General features: G+C 49.5%; 2 protein-coding genes and 1 pseudogene across 3 annotated transcripts; 1 reads left to right on the forward strand and 2 right to left on the reverse strand.

The window, feature by feature from the left end:
- Positions 1–565: 565 nt before the first annotated feature.
- On the forward strand, positions 566–10,549 carry LOC120666881 (homocysteine S-methyltransferase 3). Its single transcript, XM_039946869.1, has 7 exons — positions 566–907; positions 2,868–2,924; positions 3,008–3,213; positions 3,292–3,421; positions 3,511–3,714; positions 3,878–3,949; positions 9,990–10,549. The coding sequence occupies exons 1-7, from the start codon at positions 728–730 to the stop codon at positions 10,155–10,157; spliced, it is 1,017 nt and encodes a 338-aa protein (XP_039802803.1). The 5' UTR covers positions 566–727; the 3' UTR covers positions 10,158–10,549.
- Positions 10,550–10,724: 175 nt separating this feature from the next.
- Positions 10,725–12,401, reverse strand: LOC120668036 (annotated as a pseudogene).
- LOC120666882 (26S proteasome non-ATPase regulatory subunit 11 homolog) lies at positions 12,314–15,353 on the reverse strand. 2 transcript variants are annotated; one of them, XM_039946870.1, is made up of 2 exons: positions 15,183–15,353; positions 12,314–13,851 (listed from the first exon to the last, which is right to left on the reverse strand). In XM_039946870.1, exon 2 carries the CDS (start codon positions 13,840–13,842, stop codon positions 12,562–12,564), a length of 1,281 nt encoding a protein of 426 aa, XP_039802804.1. In that variant the 5' UTR covers positions 13,843–13,851; positions 15,183–15,353; the 3' UTR covers positions 12,314–12,561. The 2 variants fall into 2 exon arrangements, with proteins under 2 accessions (XP_039802804.1, XP_039802805.1); XM_039946871.1 differs by having other exon boundaries at positions 15,159–15,323.
- Between the last annotated feature and the right edge of the window lie 6,071 nt (positions 15,354–21,424).

Raw genomic sequence — 21,424 nt, forward strand, 5'->3', positions numbered from 1 at the left:
CTCTCATGTATGTACCTTTAAATTTTAATAGTTGTCATTTTTTTTTCACTTTTGCTATGGGATTACTGGTTGCCATTTGCGACATTTGAAATGTGTGATTTCCCCCAGAATCGAAGTGTTTGCGATGAAGTTGGCGGGAGCGAAATTTCTTGTATTCCGAGGCAGATTGCTAACTAAATTTTCACAAAAAGACTAGTATTAACTAAACATAATTTAAGAAATAAAATTGATAATGTTTGGAGATAACCATAACAGCCCTACTAGGATCCGGATGTCCGATCACGATTTTTTCATCGGACAGTCCGTCGCAACATTAAAAAATAATAACTGCAACATTAGAAACCAAGTTTGCAATGTAAAAAAATGTGTACAAATGATTCTGATATCCAATTTGCGAATGGAAATTCGCACCGCAACATGAACATCATGTTTCATACCACATTAACTGTGCAACAAAAAAACTAATAATTGCAACATATGTAAACTCTTGCAACACAGCATATCACACGTCCTAATTCTAGCATTTCGTAACCATAAACCCTACTGCCCCGTCAAGGCCATCACAGCCGAGCCCCATCTTCCCGGCGCCGCTCTCCTTCCTCCTATAAATCCTCCCCACGCCGAAATCCAAATCCCAAACCCCAAATTCCAGCCTCCACATCGCGAGCGAGCAAGGCGAAGCTCACAGCGCCCAGCAGGAGCGGCAGCAGCCAGGGCGAGGCGAGAGATGGTGGGGACCGCCGGCGGCGGCGCTGAGGAGGCGGTGCGGCGGTGGGTGGAGGCCGGCGGCGGGCGCCTCGTGCTGGACGGTGGGCTGGCCACGGAGCTCGAGGCCAACGGCGCCGACCTCAACGACCCGCTCTGGAGCGCCAAGTGCCTCCTCGCATCCCCGCACCTCATCCGCAAGGCAAGCCGCACCACGCCACCACCTTTCCCCCAAAAAACTACCACTCTTCCGGTGAAGCAGATTTAGTTGGTGTTCTACTTTTTTTTTGATTCGTTCGATCTTTGTCTTCTGTTCTTGGAGGAAAAACTAAAGCTCGCGGCGATGCGGCCTGCAAAAATCTAATATTTTTCCCTTTTTTTGTCCCAAGATTGGGAACAAAATTAACAATTGAAACTCCACGAGTAGTCAAGATTGTGATATCGTTGGGACGACAATTCACCACTATAATTTACACGGAAGTGTGGGGAGCATTCTTTTCCTAGTTCCAAGGGTGTTGGAACTGGAAGGAAATATCGCCGTATAAAAAGAATATGGGGAATGTCCCCACAGCTCCAATAGAGTAGGTAGGCTAGTACCACGACTAGTCAAGAACAGGGCAGTAGCATGGTACTCCTATGCTGGCATATGGGCTTGTGGTGGGGATTGGACTAAAAGATCGATAATTCATGCTTTTCTGCCGAATTTGCTCATGCATCAAGAGACAGTTTATGCTACCTACCGAATTTGGTGGGCATTCAGGAACAAATTTTGCTTTTTGATGATTTTGAGCTTGCTCTGGACCACTCTTAGGCAGTTTGGCACAGACTGTATGGCCGCATCGCAATCATGTATTTGCTGACTGGTCCAGCGTATCAAATTCCCAGATCTTATCCAGACTTAGACTTATCCTCAACCGAGTCTATCACAATGGCGCTCAGAATTCAGAAATCAGAGTAAAGTTCATCTCCAGTCCTTAAACTTGTCTGATTGCGTTACTTAGGTCCCTATACTCTCAAATTGCAGATCTGGCTCCCTAAACTTGGCCTCAGGTGTCGTTTAGGTCCTTGTACTCTTAAAATGCAGATCTTACCCCCTAAACTTGGGTTTGTATGTCGTCTAGGTCTATATACTCCCAGAATATGGTGTCATCCAATCAATAAAGTATGATAGGATCAAATTGTTATGCTTTCAAGCAAGCCATTACACTCATTGTCTTCTCTTTTGACTCATTTTGTTGCCATGGCGTGTTTCTAAGCCTTTGATTCTAGTTTGCAAAGTACAGCTACGAGTTATTAAATTTTTGAACAATCTTCCAAGAATAGAGCATGGCTGCCATGTACATCTAGCAAGATAGGAATTGCGTCAGAAGTGAAAAATCATCAAGCTTTCTAGATTGATAATCATCAATATTCTCTACACATGCTAAGCAAAAAATTAATTTATTTGAGTATAATTAAGTTATATTTATAAAAAATAAGCAATATAATTGGAATGATGCTGCATTTTGAGAGTATTGATCCTAGATGACAACCGAAGCCAAGTTTAAGGGTCCAGGTATGTATTTTGAAAGTACAGGGACTTTTGATGGCCCCTGAAACCAAGTTTAAGGTGCTAAATATGCAATTTGAGAGTATATGGACCTAAGTGACACATACAAACAAGTTTACGGACCATTCCTGCACTTTACTCCAGAAATCAGGACCCATGTTTGACTTAAATCATGGAAGCTGGACTTACGTGTGTAAACTTCTAGGTTAGCAGTGAACTATTAGGTGTAATGAGAAATCAAAGTAAAAAGGGTATGAAATAGCAAATTCTTGTGGTGATCAGTTGTTCAAATCTCTTTGTTGTTTCAGCAGTTACAAAAGGGCGTACCCAGTGCCGTAGGCTTCCCGCACTGTGCGGGGTCTGGGGAAGGGTTGTTTTTAAGCCCCAAGCCTTACCCACACAAATGTGCAGAGGCTGGGGCTTGAACCCGGGACCTTCCGGTTACAGACGGTAGGCTCTACCGCTGCACCAGGCCCGCCCTTACCTAAGAAACATTTCTCTCTCTCTCTCTCTCTTGAATTTTGATTTAAATAGTTATGCTTTCATACGCAAACAGCAATTTTTGGATTGTTATGGCATATTAACGCCCCTTTGTTTACTTTTGGTGAAACAGGTCCATATGGACTACCTAGAAGCTGGTGCAAACATTATAATCACAGCATCATATCAGGTTCCAAGCTGGAACACCATACTTCTTAGTTTTATGTGATGTTCATTTGTCAACAGTACTGACTGTCATCTTGGATATTGCAGGCCACGATTCAAGGGTTTGAGTCAAAGGGTTTTTCAAAAGAACAAAGTGAAAACTTACTAACAAAGAGTGTCAAGATTGCACAGGAAGCTCGTGAGATGTTCCTGAAGGAACATTTAGATCAATCCATTCCTGCACAAAAACCTATTCTGGTTGCAGCTTCTATAGGAAGTTATGGGGCTTATCTTGCTGATGGCTCTGAGTACAGGTATTTAACTACTTAACTACAAAGAACATGTTTTCACATACGAATGCCAGACTTTGACTTCTATTTTGCTGAAATTAGTGGGGACTATGGTGAAGCTGGTACAGTAGAATTCCTGAAAGATTTTCATCGGCGGAGGCTTCAGGTTCTTGCTGAAGCAGGTCCTGATTTGATTGCTTTTGAAACGATCCCCAACAAACTTGAAGCTCAGGTCTACTATTTTGTGATCTTAATCTTTTGCCTTGCACTTTATACTCATCCTTGTCAAGTCTCTGATCGTTGGCTAGTTTTGTCTTTTAGGCATATGTTGAACTTCTTGAGGAATGTAACATACATATCCCTGCATGGTTTTCCTTCAACTCAAAAGATGGAGTTAATATTGTAAGTGGAGACTCGTTGATTGAATGTGCTACTATTGCTGACAAGTGTGCAAAGGTTGGTGCTGTTGGGATAAATTGCACACCTCCAAGTTTTATTCATGGACTGATACTCTCCATTCGAAAGGTATGCACCACCTTATGCCCTCAATTACAAAATTAGTTCCTCCTAAGCATACAAAGTGCATATCAATGATTTGCATTCTTGTTTCTCTTACACATTGCACAGATCATTGTGTTGAGCAGGCTGCAGTTCTATTTATTTGACTTGCTATGTTTAATTACCACAGATCACAGACAAGCCTATTCTGATATATCCCAACAGTGGAGAAAGATATGATGGTGAGAAAAAGGAGTGGGTGGTAAGTTCATCCGGCGCACTTAAGCTTATTCTTACAGCAGCTATCTTCTTTGGAACATGAAAAAATGAAAATGAAATACCTGGTTTTATTTCTTTTTCTTTTTCTTTTGTCTTTGCTGTTTGGGTTTTCATTCCACCAAAGTTAGAAATGTAAATGCATGCAAGTCCTTCCCTAGGTGCAAGGAAAGTTGTACTAGAACAGCTTATCGTTATCCCTTCCTTTTCCCACGAACAACATGGCTGTTTGTTGGTGTATATTGAGCTCATGTGTATAGAGGCCCATGTATATGAATTATATATACTCACCCTTCTAGGGTTGGAGGAATACATCCATTATTCCCTCCTACATGGTATCATTAGCCTAGGATTAGCCTCTCTCTCCTCTCTCCCAGCCGCCGCCGCCGCCGCCGGTAGCCATGGCCGGCCGCCGGCACCTCCACTCCCCTCCTCCTTCCCTCCCCTCCCCCCTCCTCCTCCCCTGCGCCGAGCGCCGCCGCTGCAGCAGGAGATGCGGCCCGATCCGCCGCCGTCCTGAGCGCCGCGGACGCCGCCGCCGCGGCAGGGGCCGCGGGCGCCACTCTGGGCGCGGGATCTGCCGCCTCCTCTGCGTGGGCCGCCGGCGCCGCTTGGCCCTAGCTCCGGCCGGCGGTTGCCCTTGCCCTGCTCGAGCCCGCGCCCGACGGCGCCGCCGCCGCCGCTGCTGGCGCGGCTGCCAGGGCTGCGGGCGCATGGGGAGCCGATTTCCACCCACCGCCGCTCCAGGCGCCGCCTCCTCCCCTGCATGCGCCGCCTCCTCCCCTGCGGCGCCGCCCCTGCCCCTGATGCAGCCCGATCCGGCAGGGGCCGCGGGGGCTGCGGGTACTGGCGCCGCGGGGAGCCCTGCGGCCGCCGCGCAGGCCGCCGCGCCACCGTCGCCGCCGGGAAGCAGCCTGCTGACGCCGCCCTCCGCGGGTAGCAGGCCGACGCCGCTCTCGCCGCTGCTCTCGCCGCGGCCCTCTTCGCCGCCAAGTCGGAGGCTTCGGCGGCCCAGGAGCGGGTCCGCGTGGCTGCCCTCGCCTGGGAGCGCGAGCGCGCCACGGCCGACGTCCTCGCTCTCCGGGTCGCCGAGGCGGAGCGCTTCCTCCGCGTCTCCTCCGGCCAGCCCGTCGACCCCGAGCACGGTGCCTCTTCCTCCCACCAGGCTCCGCCCGCTGGATCTGGAGCCCGGTACGACCCGACCGACCCCATGGTCGCCCAGCTCCACCTCCAGGCCGCCGGTGTCCAGAACATCAGGGCCCTGGTCTTCGTCCTCCTCGACCCCGCGTCCTCCTCCTACGGCCGCTGGCGGGACCAGGTCCTCCTCACCCTCCGCCGCTACGCCCTCGACGACCACATCCTCGTCGACTCGTCGATCGAGGCGCGGGACGTGGCGTGGCTGCGCCTCGACAGCGTCGCCATGTCTTGGATCTTCGGGACCATCTCTCTAGATCTTCAGGACCTCATCAGGACCCACGGCGGCACCGCGTGGCAGGCCTGGGTGGCGCTCGAGGGGCAGTTCCTCGGCAACGCCGAGTACCGCGCCCTCCAGCTCGCCGCCACCTTCCGCACTTTCGTGCAGGGGGACCTCTCCGTCGGTGAGTACTGCCGGCGGATGAAGAGCTTGGCCGATGCTCTTCACGACCTCGGGGATCCGGTGTCCGATCGGGTCTTGGTGCACAATGTCCTGTGGGGCCTGAGCAGCACCTACGACCACCTGAAGAGCTGGATCGCCCGCCAGAGGCCCTTCCCCACCTTCCTGCAGGTCCGGGACGACCTCGCCCTCGAGATCACCAGGGGTCTCGCGCCCGGATCGTCCTCGCCCACCCACTGCGCTCGTTGCTGCTCCACCGGCTTCCTCCGCTGCTCTTGCCACCTCCCTCCTTGGTGCTGCTCCCGCCGGGCAGACCGAAGGAGGGGGGGCGTGGACGTCGCCGGGGGGGGGGGGGGGACGGGGTGGTGGTGGTGGCACTGGTTGCCCTGCTTCTGGGGGTACCGGTACCGGTGGGGGCCGTCAGGGCGCGCCAACTCCGGCTCCCGCTCCTGCCCCTGGAGGTACGCCCTGGCCATCCTTCAGCAACCCAAGGTCAGGGCGCATCTCGATGTGGCCGTTCCAAGGTCCGGGAGGGGGGGCTCGTCCTAAGCTCTAGCCAGCGGCCATGTTCACTGGCGCTGCTCCACTCTTCGCGCTGTCCTGGACCCTGCCCGCTCAGCCCAGCCAGCAGCCGACCTGGCCTGGGGGGTGGGACCAGACCGCTTTGGCGCAGTCCTTCAGCACCATGGGACTGACGCTGCCGGCCAGCACCGAGTGGATCGCCGACTCGGGTGCCTCGTTCCACACCACTCCTGATGCCGGTATCTTCTCTTCTGTCCGACCCTCACACCCCTCTTGTCCTTCTATCATGGCTGGTGATGCCTTCCTGTCACCGCCGTGGGTTCTGCTCCTCATCTTTCTAATGTTCTTGTTGCTTCTCAAATGGTTCACAACTTTCTTTCTATTCGCCAGTTTACTGCTGACAACTCATGTTCTATCGAATTTGATTCCTCTGCTCTTACTGTGAAGGATTCGGCTTCCCGGCGTCCGCTCCTCCGATGTGACAGCCCGGGGCCCCTTTACACTCTTCGGCTTCCTGCTTCCGCTGCCTCGCCTTCGGCTTTTTCGTCTACTGCTTTTGCCGTGACGCCTTCTTCCACCACCTGGCACCGCCGGCTTGGTCACCCCGGCCGTGACGTTTTGGCTTAGCTCAGTCGTAGTACCGATGTTCCATGTACTAGGGCTCTTGCTGAGCACCTCTGTCATGCGTGCCAGTTAGGTCGTCATGTTAGACTTTTGTTTTCTTCTTCTTCGCATGCTGCGCATGCTTTTGATCTGATTTACTGTGACCTGTGGACATCTCCTGTACTCAGCATGTCTGGCTATAAATATTATCCGGTCATTGTTGATGATTTTTCTCATTACTCTTGGACTTTCCCTTTGCGCGCCAAGTCTGAGACCTTCCCCACCCTCCTCCACTTCTTTGTCTGGTTGTCCACTCAGTTCGGCCTCACCGTTAAGACCGTCCAGTGTGACAATGGGCGGGAGTTCGATAACTCCACTTTCCGGTCCTTCTTCCTGTCTCGGGGTGTTCAGCTGCGTATGTCTTGTCCGTATACCTCTCCTTAGAACGGCAAGGTTGAGCGGATGATTCGCACGATGAACGACGTCGTGCGCACCCTTCTGATCTAGGCTTCTCTGCCCCTGCGCTTCTGGGCTGAGAGCCTCCACACTGCCACCTACCTGCTCAACCGCCTTCCGTCTACTGCTTCTCCTGCTCCCACTCCACACCACGCTTTCTTCGGCACCCCTCCTCTCTACGACCACCTTTGGGTCTTCGGGTGTGCGTATTACCCTAACACTTCCGCCACCGCTTCTCACAAGCTGGCGCCCCGCTCGACTCGTTGTGTGTTCCTCGGGTACTCCCTTGACCACAAGGGGTACCGATATTTTGACCTCACCTCTCGTCGCGTTCTGATCTCCCGACACGTCGTCTTTGACGAGTCGGATTTTCCCTACTCCTCCTCCACACCTTCTCTTGACCCCGAGCTGGAGTCTCTGTTTCCGACTGACCCGGTGGTTCAGCCACCGTAACCTGTCTGTCCTTTTCCTGCAGGTTTTCCCGGCACGCCGGCACCGCTTCCGGTGATCCCTGCTGCGCCGAGCGCGGCCCCGGTGTCTCCCCCTGCACTTGCGCGGTACGCTCAGCCGGTGCAGGTGTACTGGCGTCGCTCGGCGCCGCAGTGGTACGCTGAGCCGATGCAGGTGTACCTGCTCCGGAGGCTCCTGCGGCGCCGTCGTCGCCGCCGCCTCCTCCAGCTCCCTCTCGAGCCGAGCCGGAGGTGTACACCCGCCAGTCATCTATCGGGATCCTCGGCATATCCATCCCATGGTGACTTGGCGGATGACGTCTCAGGCCGCGACTCTCTCCGCCACCGAGGGAGAGCCGCGGGTCTCTCTAGTACCCTCCTATGTCCGCGACGCCTTGGCGGAGCCTCACTGGCGTCGCGCGATGGAAGAGGAGTACGCGGCTCTTTTTGCCAACCAGACATGGGACCTCGTGCCGCGTCCGTCTGGTTGCAATGTGGTGACTGGCAAGTGGATCTGGACGCATAAGCGTCGGGCTGATGGCACACTGGAGCGCTACAAGGCTCGCTGGGTTCTCCGGGGGTTCACTCAGCGGCCTGGTGTGGACTATGATGAGACCTTCAGCCCAGTCGTGAAGCCCGCTAAGGTGCGCACGGTCCTCTCGCTTGCGCTCTCGCGCTCTTGGCCTGTGCACCAGCTGGACGTGAAGAATGCGTTTCTTCACGGAACTCAGTCAGAGACTGTTTACTGCTCTCAGCCAGCGGGATTTGTGGACTCGAGTCGTCCGGATATGGTCTGCCGGCATAACAAATCTCTCTATGGATTGAAGCAGGCTCCTCGGTTTTGTTACTCTCGGTTCGCCACGTTCTTGCTGACATTGGGGTTCATCGAGGCCAAGTTTGACACGTCTCTCTTTGTCTATCGCCGTGGGGATGAGGCTGCATATCTGCTGTTCTATGTCGATGATATTGTGCTCACAGCCTCCAGTCAGCAATTGCTTCAGAGTGTCATCTCCTCGCTGCAGCAGGAGTTCGCTATGAAGGATTTTGGTTAGCTCCACCACTTTTTGGGCGTCACTGTTGAGCCTTGCCCGTCTGGTCTTCTCCTTCACTAGCGGCAGTACGCACTTGATATCCTGGAGCGAGCTGGGATGACTGATTGCAAGCCCTGCTCCACTCCTGTCGACACTCAGACGAAGCTGTCTGCTGATCTGGGTGATCCGGTGGCTGATCCTACTGCCTACCAGAGTCTGGCCGGCACGTTGCAGTACCTTACCTTCACTAGGCCGGACCTCACCTACGCTGTCCAGCAGGTCTGTCTCCATATGCATGATCCCCGGGAGTCACACCTTGCTGTGCTGAAGCGTCTCCTCCGCTACGTCCGTGGCACAGTGGATCTCGGTCTGGTGCTTCACCGCTCGTCCTCTGCTGAGCTGGTGGTCTACACCGACGATGACTGGGCTGGCTGTCCGGACACTCGTCGCTCCACCTCTGGCTACGCCGTCTTCCTGGGCGGCAACCTGGTCTCCTGGTCGGCCAAGCGGCAGCCAGTTGTCTCCCGCTCCAGTGCCGAGGCGGAGTACCGGGCTGTCGCTAACGGCGTGGCGGAGGCGTCCTGGCTACGACAGCTCTTGGCGGAGCTCCACAGCCCGCTCGCCAAGAGCACGCTCGTCTACTGTGACAACGTCAGTGCCGTGTATCTCACCACCAACCCCGTCCAGCATCAGCGGACGAAGCATGTGGAGATTGACCCGCACTTCGTGCGTGACAGAGTCGCCATCGGCGATGTTCGGGTACTCCATGTCCCGACTACCTCCCAGTTTGCTGACATCTTCACCAAGGGGCTGCCCTCCTCGACCTTTTCAGAGTTTCGCTCCAGCCTCAACGTAGCCAGTGGTTAGTTGTGGCTGCCGGGGGGGGGGCGGTATTAGCCCTTTGTACTCTCTTCTTGTTCAGTCTTGAACACCGCTGCGCTGGTTGTTCAAACTGCGGGGGGGGGGGGGGGTTGCCGTGTTGGCTTTCTTGTTGTCCAGTCTTGAACACCGCTGTGTCGGTAGTTCAGACTGCGGGGGGGGGGGGGGGTGTTGGTGTATATTGAGCTCATGTGTATAGAGGCCCATGTATAGGAATTATATATACCTACCCTTCTAAGGTTGGAGGAATACATCCATTATTCTCTCCTACACTGTTCAGTCTAGTATTTGTGGGGGACATTATGAAGGAGAGATGCATTCTCTTATTCCTTTTCCTTTTGGATACATATGCATAGCCAACATTGTGCATTTTCTCCCTTCTCATGTTCAGTATTTTTTTCATGTTAAATACAAGCCATCCTTAAGCCAAATAGAGTATGTCAAAACAAACATGGGGTGGTCTGAACTCTGGAAGTTCCATATGCTGTGCAGGAATCCACTGGTGTATCAGATGGTGATTTTGTTTCCTATGTAAGTGAATGGTGCAAAGATGGGGCTGCCCTTATCGGAGGTTGCTGCAGGACAACTCCAAACACCATCAGGGCCATTCAGAGAACTCTAAACCAAGGCTCCAACACGCTGCAGTTACCTGTGGCATAGAGCTGTGCTATACTTCCAGATGCGTATCTCCTCACGGTTACCTTGACCAGCGGCCTGATGTACTGTTGCATATCCTGCAAATGAGATGGTTCTGCACCTATGTCTGTAAATTCTGGTGTATTTCTGAGTTCTTAAGCTTTTGCACTTGGAGGTACAGCTAGGGAAAGGATATGAAGCAACATGATGATCGAGTTCTACTGAGTGGGTGAATCAACTTGCGGCTGAGTTGATTAAGCTTTATTATCAGTACTAAGAGTTCAAGAGTTTGTACAACTGAGAGTTGCTTTGGAGATGCTTTCTTGCAAAGAGTACTTCCAGTTCCCTGTGAAATATTTGTTAAACCATGAGTTTCATCGGATAAATATATGAATGTCCTGAATTGAAAAGTTCTTTTATTTTGTCACCGCCGAGCTTCTGTGAGGGTGCCATCAATTTTAGACTTCGGGGGGGGGGGGGGGGGGGGGTCCTCACTGGTATTCCAGAAGTACAATACCAGCTTTCTTTAGTAAATTGGATGACATCAAACTGCTAAGAATTTTTCCCACTGATAACAGATCGAGTAGCACAGGCTTACCGCCTTGTGTTCACGCAATAATGTATCCAAGCAAAGGTTCATAACATGGTATCCATTAGGATCTGTCATCAAAGGAATTGTTATGTGGCTCGATGCAGTCACAACCATCGAAGCAGCCTCTGTCACACCTATCGAAGCCGCCTTTGTGGTAGCTATAGTCTCGATGACCTTTTGCATTACACGAGTCCTGAAATTTTATCTCTAAAAGATAAGAGACTAAAGCAGTAAATATTAGTGATGAAATAGCAACGATCAGATTATGTTCATACCCATGCGCGTTGCAACAAATTTTAATAAGCTCTGCAGGTGCTTTGGTAATTTCATAAATTATGCGCATCCTTCAATCATTGATTCCAAGAATATTCTGCACCAAAAAGTTGGCAACCGGATCAGATTATGTTCACCAATATGATCAATTATTCCATAAAAGACTTTATCAGCATCCTCTTGAGTGCCTTCTGTTAATATTTTCAGCAGAAAGTGGAAGTTTTTCTGCTCCTTAGCTAGGATACATATTCTTCCAACAACTTCATCAACTGTCAGCTCAGTTTTTTATGAAAGTAACTGGAGCATGGAATTACTACTCTGAATGCCAAGGTGGTCATGACCATAACCATTAATCCTGTGGTCCATATCAGCATAGCCATTAACTGAGGGAGCAAACTTGATAGCTCTAACTGAATTTCCAACATCATGACTCCTCAGGAAGCTTTCTGGATAACTGCCTGTGTTGAATCTACCAGATGTCTGATGATGCGAGAAACCTAGTCTATATGGATGAGCAAGGTAATCTGTTTGCTGATGATGCGAAAAACCTTGTCCAGATGGATGGAAATACTTTTCAGCTTGCTGACGATTGCGAAAATCACCGCTGCCACATGAACTGTCAGTGTAAGATGTAATGCGTAGGCTGTCTGTGAATGTATTATTCAGCCAGTTATTTCTGTTCTGAAAAGCAGCAACATTGAAGTAAGGATACCCATTTTCCAGCCCATGAGAATTTGGTGTTCCAATATACGAGGATGGGACATTTGCAGGATTACAAACTGCAGCATGTTCATTTCATCTATGTTGATAAACATCAAAACCAGAAACTTGTTGCATTTGTGGTTGCACAACAGAGTATGGTTGTACACCATGTGGCCATACGAAGTTTGAGCTTACATTCTGATTATGGGGCCTGTACATCTGAGATTGCTCATCAACATAACATTGTTGCTGGAAGGGTGAAGCAGATGCAGTTGATGGGTGGTAAGGAACACCAAAATTGCAATTCAAGCTTTTCAGCCCAGAGGTTCTTGAAAAATTCCCCAAGTGCGCTGGAAACCCATAACCTTGTTCTTGGTGTTCGACATCAGACTTTTGCTTAGCATGTGCTACACTAAACTGTGGAGGCAGGGAATCATCTTGGCGTTGTTGCAGGCACATGTTGCTTGTTTGGGGTAACATCCACATGTCCAGATGGATGGTGTCCGTTTGTCAGTGCCACATTGTGATGGCTGGTAGGCGGATCATCTGCACGGGTCTTGAAACCGAGAGTCATGTCGTCAAAAGCAGATGTGAGGGACTAGTCACAAGGTAGCCAACACGGACCATGTAACAGTAATATTATAGTGACATCTAGAAATTACATAAAATAGAAAACATCAAAGCTTTAACAGTACTTCCATCACCCAGAAACAACAGTCTCGTCCATAAGCAACATGGCATAATTGTAGCTCAAACATTCCACAGCCCCAAGGAAAAGAAAAAGGAAACAAATTCAGAATTAAATGTCGTCACATGCAGCGCTAAGTGAGGTCAGCTAAACTGACAGTAGATCCACATATTTTAAGCCATGATCTTGGCCGATCTCATGTAAAGGCTGTCCACGACCTTCCCAACATTCGTGATTGTCTCGAGTGTGGCAGGGAAGATCTCCTCGGTCTTGGTATCCTCGAAGATGATGAGGCAGCCAGCACCCTGATCCAGAGTCCCCGCGAATTTCTTGTCGAGGATCATCTGGGACAGCTTCTTCTCAACATGGCTGATTGGCAGCTCAATCATCTCGGCTATGTGTGCAATCTCCACCCTCGAGTAAGGCTCAATCAACCTGCAGAGGTTCTGCTCCAGTAGGGTATCGTACAGAGACGAGAGGTGCCTGTGGACGATAGGATCTTCCTCCAGCTGGGCTTTGTAGTCACGGAGGGCAGTTTCAAAGTACTTCAGAGACCTTTTGGAGTAGGCATCGGCCACAGCTTTCATGGCATCAACATCAGGCCCCAGATACTTCAGACCAGCCTTTGATGAGATGATTCCTGCAACATCATCAGCTTGATTGACCATTATCTTGCACAGAAGCATGTACTTCAAGCTGAAGATGGCCTTAGGATCCTCCAGAGAACTGAAAGCTTCAAATGCTTCGAAGAAGTAGCTGTAAGCAGTCTTGTAGTCTTTCTCTTCAGCATGAAGGATTCCACTCTGCAGATCAATGGTGCCCTGCTGAGATGGTGGCACATAAATGGCATTGGCTGCGGTTCTTGCAGCAGTCAGAGAAGCTTTGGCCTTTGGCAGGTTTCTCAGAGAGAAATGGAGTTTGCTCTCCAGAAGGTCAATGTCCACAAGAAGCAACTTGTCGTCCAGCCTCCTGACTTCCTTGATGAGACCGGAAAGGAGCGTAAGGGCCTCAGTATACTCCTGGTTCTCTAACAGAAGGGCTGCCAGCCTTGCTTCCACACGCTGCCTGAGGAAGGTACGCTTCTCTGCACGGGTCCATTCTACCATCTCCTTGCAGAGTGAGATCTGAAGCTCAGATGTTCCAGGTATCTTGGCAACAGCATCAATGATACCACGCACAATCTTCGCAGTCTTTGCCTTGGGGATCAGTGCAAAGAAGGGCCTGAGCTGGGTCAAAAGATTCCTGAGGTCCTCAGCTCTGTTTTCTTTCGTGAGGTAATTTGTCAGATTTGTAATGGCAAGCTCTTTTACTCTCACTGCATCTGCTGAAGAAGATGGGTCTTCGAGCACTTGGTAGAGGATTGAGATGGACTCAGAAGCATCCTTAGCCTCCTGAGCCTTTGATATCGACTCAGTGGTAGCAGGAAGGTACGATGATTGCACCGAAGTAGACATCGCCGTTCCCTATTGCAAGAGAGTTTACCACACATGGTTAGAAAATAGAACAGGATGGCCAAAATGTAGAAGAAAATAAGTAATACAAAGTACAGGGAACTGCAGGATATGGTATGCACATCATCACACATACGAAAAATAGTCTACTCACAAAGTAAATAGGCAATTTCAACAGAAAACTAATAACTACTCGCAGTACACAGGTATTTCAGCATGCCTACATAAGAAAATAACTACTCACAGTACACAGGTATTTCAGCATGCGTACATAAAAAAAATGTATGCAAATGGAACCAGCATGAACTAAATACGGCTTCCGTAACTAACAAAACAAACGGGCTTAGGATTTAGAAATCATTACAAAGTGAGATAGTGTGCATTCTGAATCAGCTAGGGCTATGCCACACGGCAATTAACAGACTACTTGTTTCTGCCTAAAACATCAATGGATATGGACTCATGAGTCATGACAGAACAAAAAAAAAACTACAGGCACATTGGTTCCTTCTTCTGGTTTGCAGTATCATAAGTTGACTAGCAGCCAAAGGGCCTCTAGCTGAGTTGGTTAGAGGAGCCCAGCGGCACTCCTCAGGTCCTGGGTTCGACTCCCCGTGGGAGCGAATTTCAGGCTGAGGTTAAAAAAATCCCCTCGCTGGCCCCGGTGCCAATGCACTGGTGTGGACGGCCCACCAGGTCGGCCTGAGGACCCTTACATGGCCCAGGCAGGATTCCCATGGGCTACGGCCCCCAGTGTTAGGGCGGGGCCAGGGTTCGGGGATTTTCTCGGTCGGGGAAGCCGAGGCTTCTTCTAGAAAGTCAATACCGGTCTTTCCCCACCCGGCCGAGTTTCTTTTTTTTATAAGTTGACTAGCAAATAATTTAAGTTCCATAATGGAAAGGACCAGGACACCACCCTGCGTAGAACTAAAACAGTTCGGTAAACCTAGACACAAAGAGGAACATGACACTTGAGTAATTCGGCGGAAGCCGTCCATCTCCTCTGGTAGAGGTGGCTCCTAGAGCTAACGGCCTAACCAACAAACCAAGCGCTAGCGAAGGGAGATGCTGTACTCAGGGCAGAGCAAGGGACACGAATCCTGCCCGGATTGCGCCGGCCGAAAACGGCGTCCCGGCTACGGGCTTCCGAAGGGCGGCAGCGCGCGTAATTCAGCGAGCAGACGGCTCGATTGGTAGGGCAAGCGCAGCGAACAAAGCCGCGATTCACAGGGAGGCGGCGGGAGTCCGATCTGATCCCACAGCTCGCAGGGAAGAAGAAACGAACAGATCCCACGGAGAGAGCAAACACGGATCCGTACAGGCAAAGCTAGGGCTCTGTTTACCTTGCGGACGGAGGGAGAGGATGTCGATCCGAGCCCGGGAGGAGGCGGCGGCGGCGACCTTCTTCGTCGGAGCAGGGCGGCGGCCGGCGGGGTCCGGTTCGGTGGAAGGAGGCGTGTGAGGGTGGTTCGGCTTCTGGCTTCAGTAAAAAAAGGCTTTCTTGTTTGTAAAGAAAGAAAAAAAAGGGAAGCTTTTGTACATTAGGCCCAGTTAGGAACGGGCCGACTTCGTGTTGCCTGGGATTTCTTTTTTTTTCTTTTTTTGAGCGTGAACGCTGGGATTTCTAACAGCGGTTTTTTCTTTTTTAAATTTAAAAAAAATTAAAATTTCAAAAATATATGTCCGTTTTGGAAAATTTCAAAAATATACCCCGGTCGCTCTGGGGCGACAGGGCTCAAATGTAATTTTTTTTCAAATTTGCAACGAAGTCCCTAGAGTAAAAAAAAAGGGGGGCCTGTCGCCCTCCCAACGGGCGACAGGCCCTTGTCGCCCGTTGGGGGGGGCGACAGGGTCCCCTCCACCTGGCCGACCTGGCCGCCATATGCCGCCATTCCCTTTGTCATTTGAGCCTAAAAATTCAGAAAAAATGCTGGAGTGCTTGCCGTGTTGTCACATCTTTTTGAAATGGTGGAAGGGCACTGTTATTGGGTCACGTATGTCTGGGCAAAGAATGCGACATTTGGGAAACTCGTGATCGCCGTGCTGAGTAGTGGCAACCTGTGATCTCGTACTCGCAGCTAGATACACTATGGTTCCTATTTTGAGCTATTCGAGCGTGTAGTCGTCATCATCGTCGGCAGGATCTCGGCCGCTAACTCCTACCGCACCTAACTTGTCCTTTATTCAATCACGGAAAAAAATCACAAGAACTTCCCTTATTTCACGAGCATTATGGAACCCACAAACATAACAAATTCACATCAATAGTACCTATAGAAACAAATGACAAGTAAACTAGCACAATCATAAACATCGGATACAAATAAGCGGTCCACAGCTATCTCATTACAAATAAACATCAGAGATACAAACATCAGATATATCTAACTACCCCTAGGGCGTCGGACCCTCTTAGCCCTCTGCTGGGCACGGACATGGCCCTCGGAGTAGGTGAGAACATCCGGAGACCTCACCTGTCGCTCAGGAAGCGCAAGGGGCTGCGGTGTCTGCTGCTGAGAGATCCCAAGTGGTGCTCCTCCTAGCTGTGAATACCCCAAGACATCAGGGTCACCTTGCGCGGCAGGCTCTTCTGGAGTCAAGCTGTCGAAGTCGTCTAAGGTGAAGGTCTCGTTATCTGGTCGAAAGGAGGAAGAAGAAGGTCCGGCGCCCGCATCGGGGTAGAATCTTACGCAAAAAATGTGGATGTTAGCGTACGCTCGTATATTTCGTAATGACATGTAGAAACCGAAATACGAAACATAAACTAACCTGTGTAGACCGGTATCTGTGGCCCCAGTACCATCCCTGGATACGGTCCGCCAACTGGTGCTGTCCCTCTAAACATTCCAGTATGGCCGAACACAGTAGCTGGATCGTATCCTGTATGTGATATTAGTAAATATATAGGAACACTTGATCTAATTTGAAGAGATATGTATGTTACCTGCACTTGGGAAGAACTGCGACGTCGGCCCGTGCACGGTCGACGGACACGGGAACGAAGACGAGGCCTGGGACGACCCGTGGCTGTCTTCGTACTGCACACGGCTTCCCAAGTTGTGCACTACCTGACGCAACTGATCACGTTGCCTCGACCATGCCTCTGTCTGCTCAAACTGGGTCATTGGGGATCCGGCACGTACCCTCGTCAGGTAAGTCGAGCAGTCCGTGTCCATCATGTTGCAAAGGCGAAACTGCATCCATTTAGTAAAGGTACAATTAGAAATGCACGAATTATCTTACGAATATGAATATATATATATACACCGCGCCAGCTAGTGCCTCCACGTGGTGCCGGGCGTAGCCATCCTGAGTCCTCGCCTGGTGTGGCTTCGGGTGAGTGTCAACATAAACCAGACGAGCCCGAGTCCGGGGGTAAGTACCAGGTGAGGTAAGTCCTAAAGGAGCTGTCTGTATGTGGTCCTGTTGGATGGACCAAGTGCTCGTCTGCCTGTTCCCATTGGTCCACCCACGGCTGAATCTTGGTGAGCCAATCATCAGAGCACGACAAAGCCACTCTTTGACAACCTACAAAATTGGACCACGAAGAATCATTAGATTCGACACGAATGTATGAGCCAAGTTCATTCATAATTACCTGTGGTCCTGGCGACTGACAAGCTCCAACGCGGTGGGCACCGGAAACTCCTGGCGCTGCCCAAACTGTCTCCTGACTCTCCAGGGGCAATATGCCTCAACCGCGATGTCATAAACCAGGACGGCGGTAGTAAGCCACAGGCTCGCATTCGCGGAGCAGTGCGAAGACAGACCTGCTGGTGCACGGGTAGCCACAGCCTCTGGGCTGTAAGGCTCCCATGTTTTGGTTCTCTGTCTCTTCTGACTCATTTTGCTCAACATAATTGGTCTCTCTTCGAATACTCGGAGTTCCTTGATCTGCACAATGTTGTATTTCATTTTGTGTCTTCTCCCGGATTTGAACAAGAATGGCCAGAGGCCACCCACGCTCTAGAGCTGCTTGCATGTACTTCTGCCAGTCATCAGTGCTGTGTATCATCATTAATTCTCATAATTCACTTTCTACCTCCCAATTAACAAGAGATTGGACAGTGATCACATGTGTCAACGGATCAACACGGAACCCACGCTGCAGCCACTTATATATGGAACCAAAACTCCTTTCTAGAAGTTTATCTATGCCGCTAGATGTGCACTTAAAGACAGAAAGATCTACTCTATTTGGCCCATACATAACATTGTATTCACCATAAAATACTTGAAACTGCATTTTGCTCGACATATCTGTATATCACATAATACTTATCGAGTTATACTCTTTGCTTCACTACCTTATTCAATAATCCGTAAAAACTAAGTATGAAATTCAACTACAACGTATAAGTATTCATAACTACGTGATGACACTCAAATTCTATACTGCATATGCCAAATTCTATTCTAAATCATAATTAATTTATAAACACGTCTCTAATAGTACTGCAATTGTAATAATAAATGCGTAGTACTAATTTTTTAAACTAATTTACTACTACGTAACTACAAACTAAAATATCATTAAACTCCTACTTAAATGGTTCTACTATACCACTAATTAAATTAAATTACTCCCCCCTACTTAAATTACTCATACTTAAATACGTAGTACTTAAATATAACAATATATAAACTAAATGTACTAACCTGCAGATCACAAGTGCTGAATCCGACAGGGCTTCGCCGCTTTCCTTCTCCTCACTCCTCTCTTTTTTTTCTGGATTTTTGGTGGAATTTTCGGGCTCAAATGAGGAGGGAAGGGGAGGGTTGGAGCTTATATAGAGGGGCTTACCCCGGTCGCCCAGGGGGGGCGACAGGCCCCCTGCCGCGCCCGCCCAGCGATCGCCCGAGGGGAGGGCGACCGGGGTATATTTTTGAAATTTTCCAAAACGGACATATATTTTTGAAATTTTAATTTTTTTAAATATAAAAAAGAAAAAACCGCTTTCTAACAAGAAGAACACTGGGCTTCCCCTCAAAAAATGAAAAAAAAGAAGAGTGGGCTTGATTTTTATTTTAGTGCTATATTTCGTTGGGTATTCAAATAACTAATATTTTTTATATTGGAATAATTACAACCATTATGTTGGGTGGATGACTGATATATTTTTTCTGTAATTGTTACGCAAATTTAAGGAACACCATGGTTTTATAAAACGTCATTCCACTAGGCAAATCTACGGAGCGTTCGAACTTGGATTTGTTCAAACGCAGCATGTTGTTGATATGATGGCTGTAGTGTTCTTCCTTCTTCATCTATTCCCTAACATCATCCTTCCTTTTAATTGGCAGGTTCAGAGGATTCATCTTTACTCTGCCGAGATATGAGTTTTTTTCTTGTGAAACTTGTCAAGACAAGGCTTCCAAAAGAGAAGAGGGTAAATTTCCAACAGGTTGCTTGGAAATGTAAATGGGGTTTTTTTTCTTGAAAACGCGCGCAACGTATCATTGTATTAAGAAGAAGAAGAAGAAATTGGTATAGTGTTCGGTTACAACCCAAATAGAACGGACTCCAGATGGACACAAGACGGCAAGCCAACTAAATACAACCCGAAATATAAACTTCAACATGAACGACTCACATCACATCCCAGACAACCTAAACGTCTAGCTCTAAACATAGCCCAGTCAACGCTCCATCTCATAGAGGGAGAACTCTTGCTCTTGTTCTTCAACATCGGAAATAGAAACATAAATGGATAAGAAGATAACTGTAGCTACTCCATCCGTTTTTATTTACATGTCGTATTAAATTTGTTTTGAGTCAAATTTGACTGACTTTGACCAAATCTCTATAAAAATATAGCACCAACTATACTATCCATACTATCCAATAAAAACAAATTTAGTATTGTAAATTTATTATTTCTTCCTATAAAATACTGACATGTGAATAACAACAGAGGGAGTACTCCTAACGTGGACAAATCTTTGTAATTGGCTGGTTCAGAGGGTTCAATCTTTACTCTGCCGAGATATGAGTTTTTTTCCCCCCTGTGAAACTTGTCAAGACAAGGCTTCCAAAAGAGAAGAGGGTAAATTTCTAACAGGTTGCTTGGAAATGTAAATGGGTAAGAAGATAACTATAGCTCCTAACGTGGACAAATCGACCATTTTACAACCTGTTACGGTGGTCCTGCTACGGCGTCCCGACCGCGGCAGGACGACTGAGGGACAGCGCATCTCGTACGGCGTGACAGTGGACAGCTCTGAAACATTCATCACCTGTCTGAACTAGGAGCTCCTAGTCGACTCAACTTGACTTGAGGAGAAACACAAAACGTCCTGCTTAATTTTCCTCACGCCCCTTTTGCACTGTACTCCTGCTTGACTATTGACCATGCATCCTCATGTATCTCTTCCATCTGTCTTTTTTCGCGAATGCCTGAGCACGTTTTTTATTAAAAGGGTAGAAAAGTTTAATTACAACGATAGATTACAGAAAGTGGAATCCACCGTGAAAAGAGAAGAAAAGAAGCTTATTGCATAGTAACCATTGGCGATCCGAATCCCTACCAAAAGCAACAGCCACCGGAGCAAGATGATGATGGCCAGCATGGCACCAGGAGATAACCTCATCGGCAATCAGAGATTGCAAGTCCACGATCGTGCACGCGCGATGATCAAAAGTCCTTCTGTTGCGCTCTTTCCAAAGGATCCAACATGTTAACACCACCAAGGAATCAAAACACTTCCTATCTGCTTTGGCGATCTGCTTGTGGGCTGCACCCCACCAGTCAGCAAAGGAAACACTGTCAGCAGAGGGTACGAGGGCAGTCTAGCCGAGCCTGCGCAGAATCGAGTGCCAGCATTGTCTAGCGAAGACACAAAGCACCAGTAAGTGGTCTATAGTTTCAGACGACTGATCACAGAGGATGCAAGAGTCATCATCCTGGAGGTTACGCTTCTTACGGCGATGGGCTGTCCAACAACGGTCATGAAAGGCCAACCAAATGAAGAACTTGCATTTGGGGGGAGCGCGAGTTTTGCATAAGATATTGGCTCCTTTGATCGGATGCTGGCCAATGAAAAGGAACCGATAAGCTGAAGCCGTAGAGAAAGCCCGATCAGCAGTCCATTTCCAGCATACTCTATCTGGAGAGGCGCTTAGTTGGATGAGTTGCATGCTATCCCAGGTTCGCAGATATTCCACAAGAACCTGCACAGTTAGGGCTCCCGTGATATCCTTGATTCATTGCCTGTCGGTAAGGGCCTGGGCCACTGTGCGCCGCGCACGAACACGAGAGGAGACGGCCCTGCAAAGACTAGGAGCCACATCCTAAGGGCTAGTTTGGGATGCCGGGGATTAATCCCCGGGGCTTCCCTCCCCTAGGCCCCTCCCCCCTGCGCCCGTCAGACCCCCGGGGTGCGCTCTCCCCGCAGGGTGCCTATCCCGGGCAGCATTTGGCGCCTCCCCACCCTCTGCTGCTGCTGCGCTGCTGCTTCCGGCTGCGCTGCTTGCTGCTGCTCGGCTGCTGCTACTGCAGCCAAAAGCAGCCCACTCCAGCCCTCCAAACACAATGAATATATTCAATAGATCAAATCTGCGACGTACACACACTTTGGCATATAA

The sequence above is a fragment of the Panicum virgatum genome, chromosome 3N (genome assembly GCF_016808335.1).
Source record: "Panicum virgatum strain AP13 chromosome 3N, P.virgatum_v5, whole genome shotgun sequence".
NCBI classification, from domain to species: Eukaryota; Viridiplantae; Streptophyta; class Magnoliopsida; order Poales; family Poaceae; genus Panicum; species Panicum virgatum.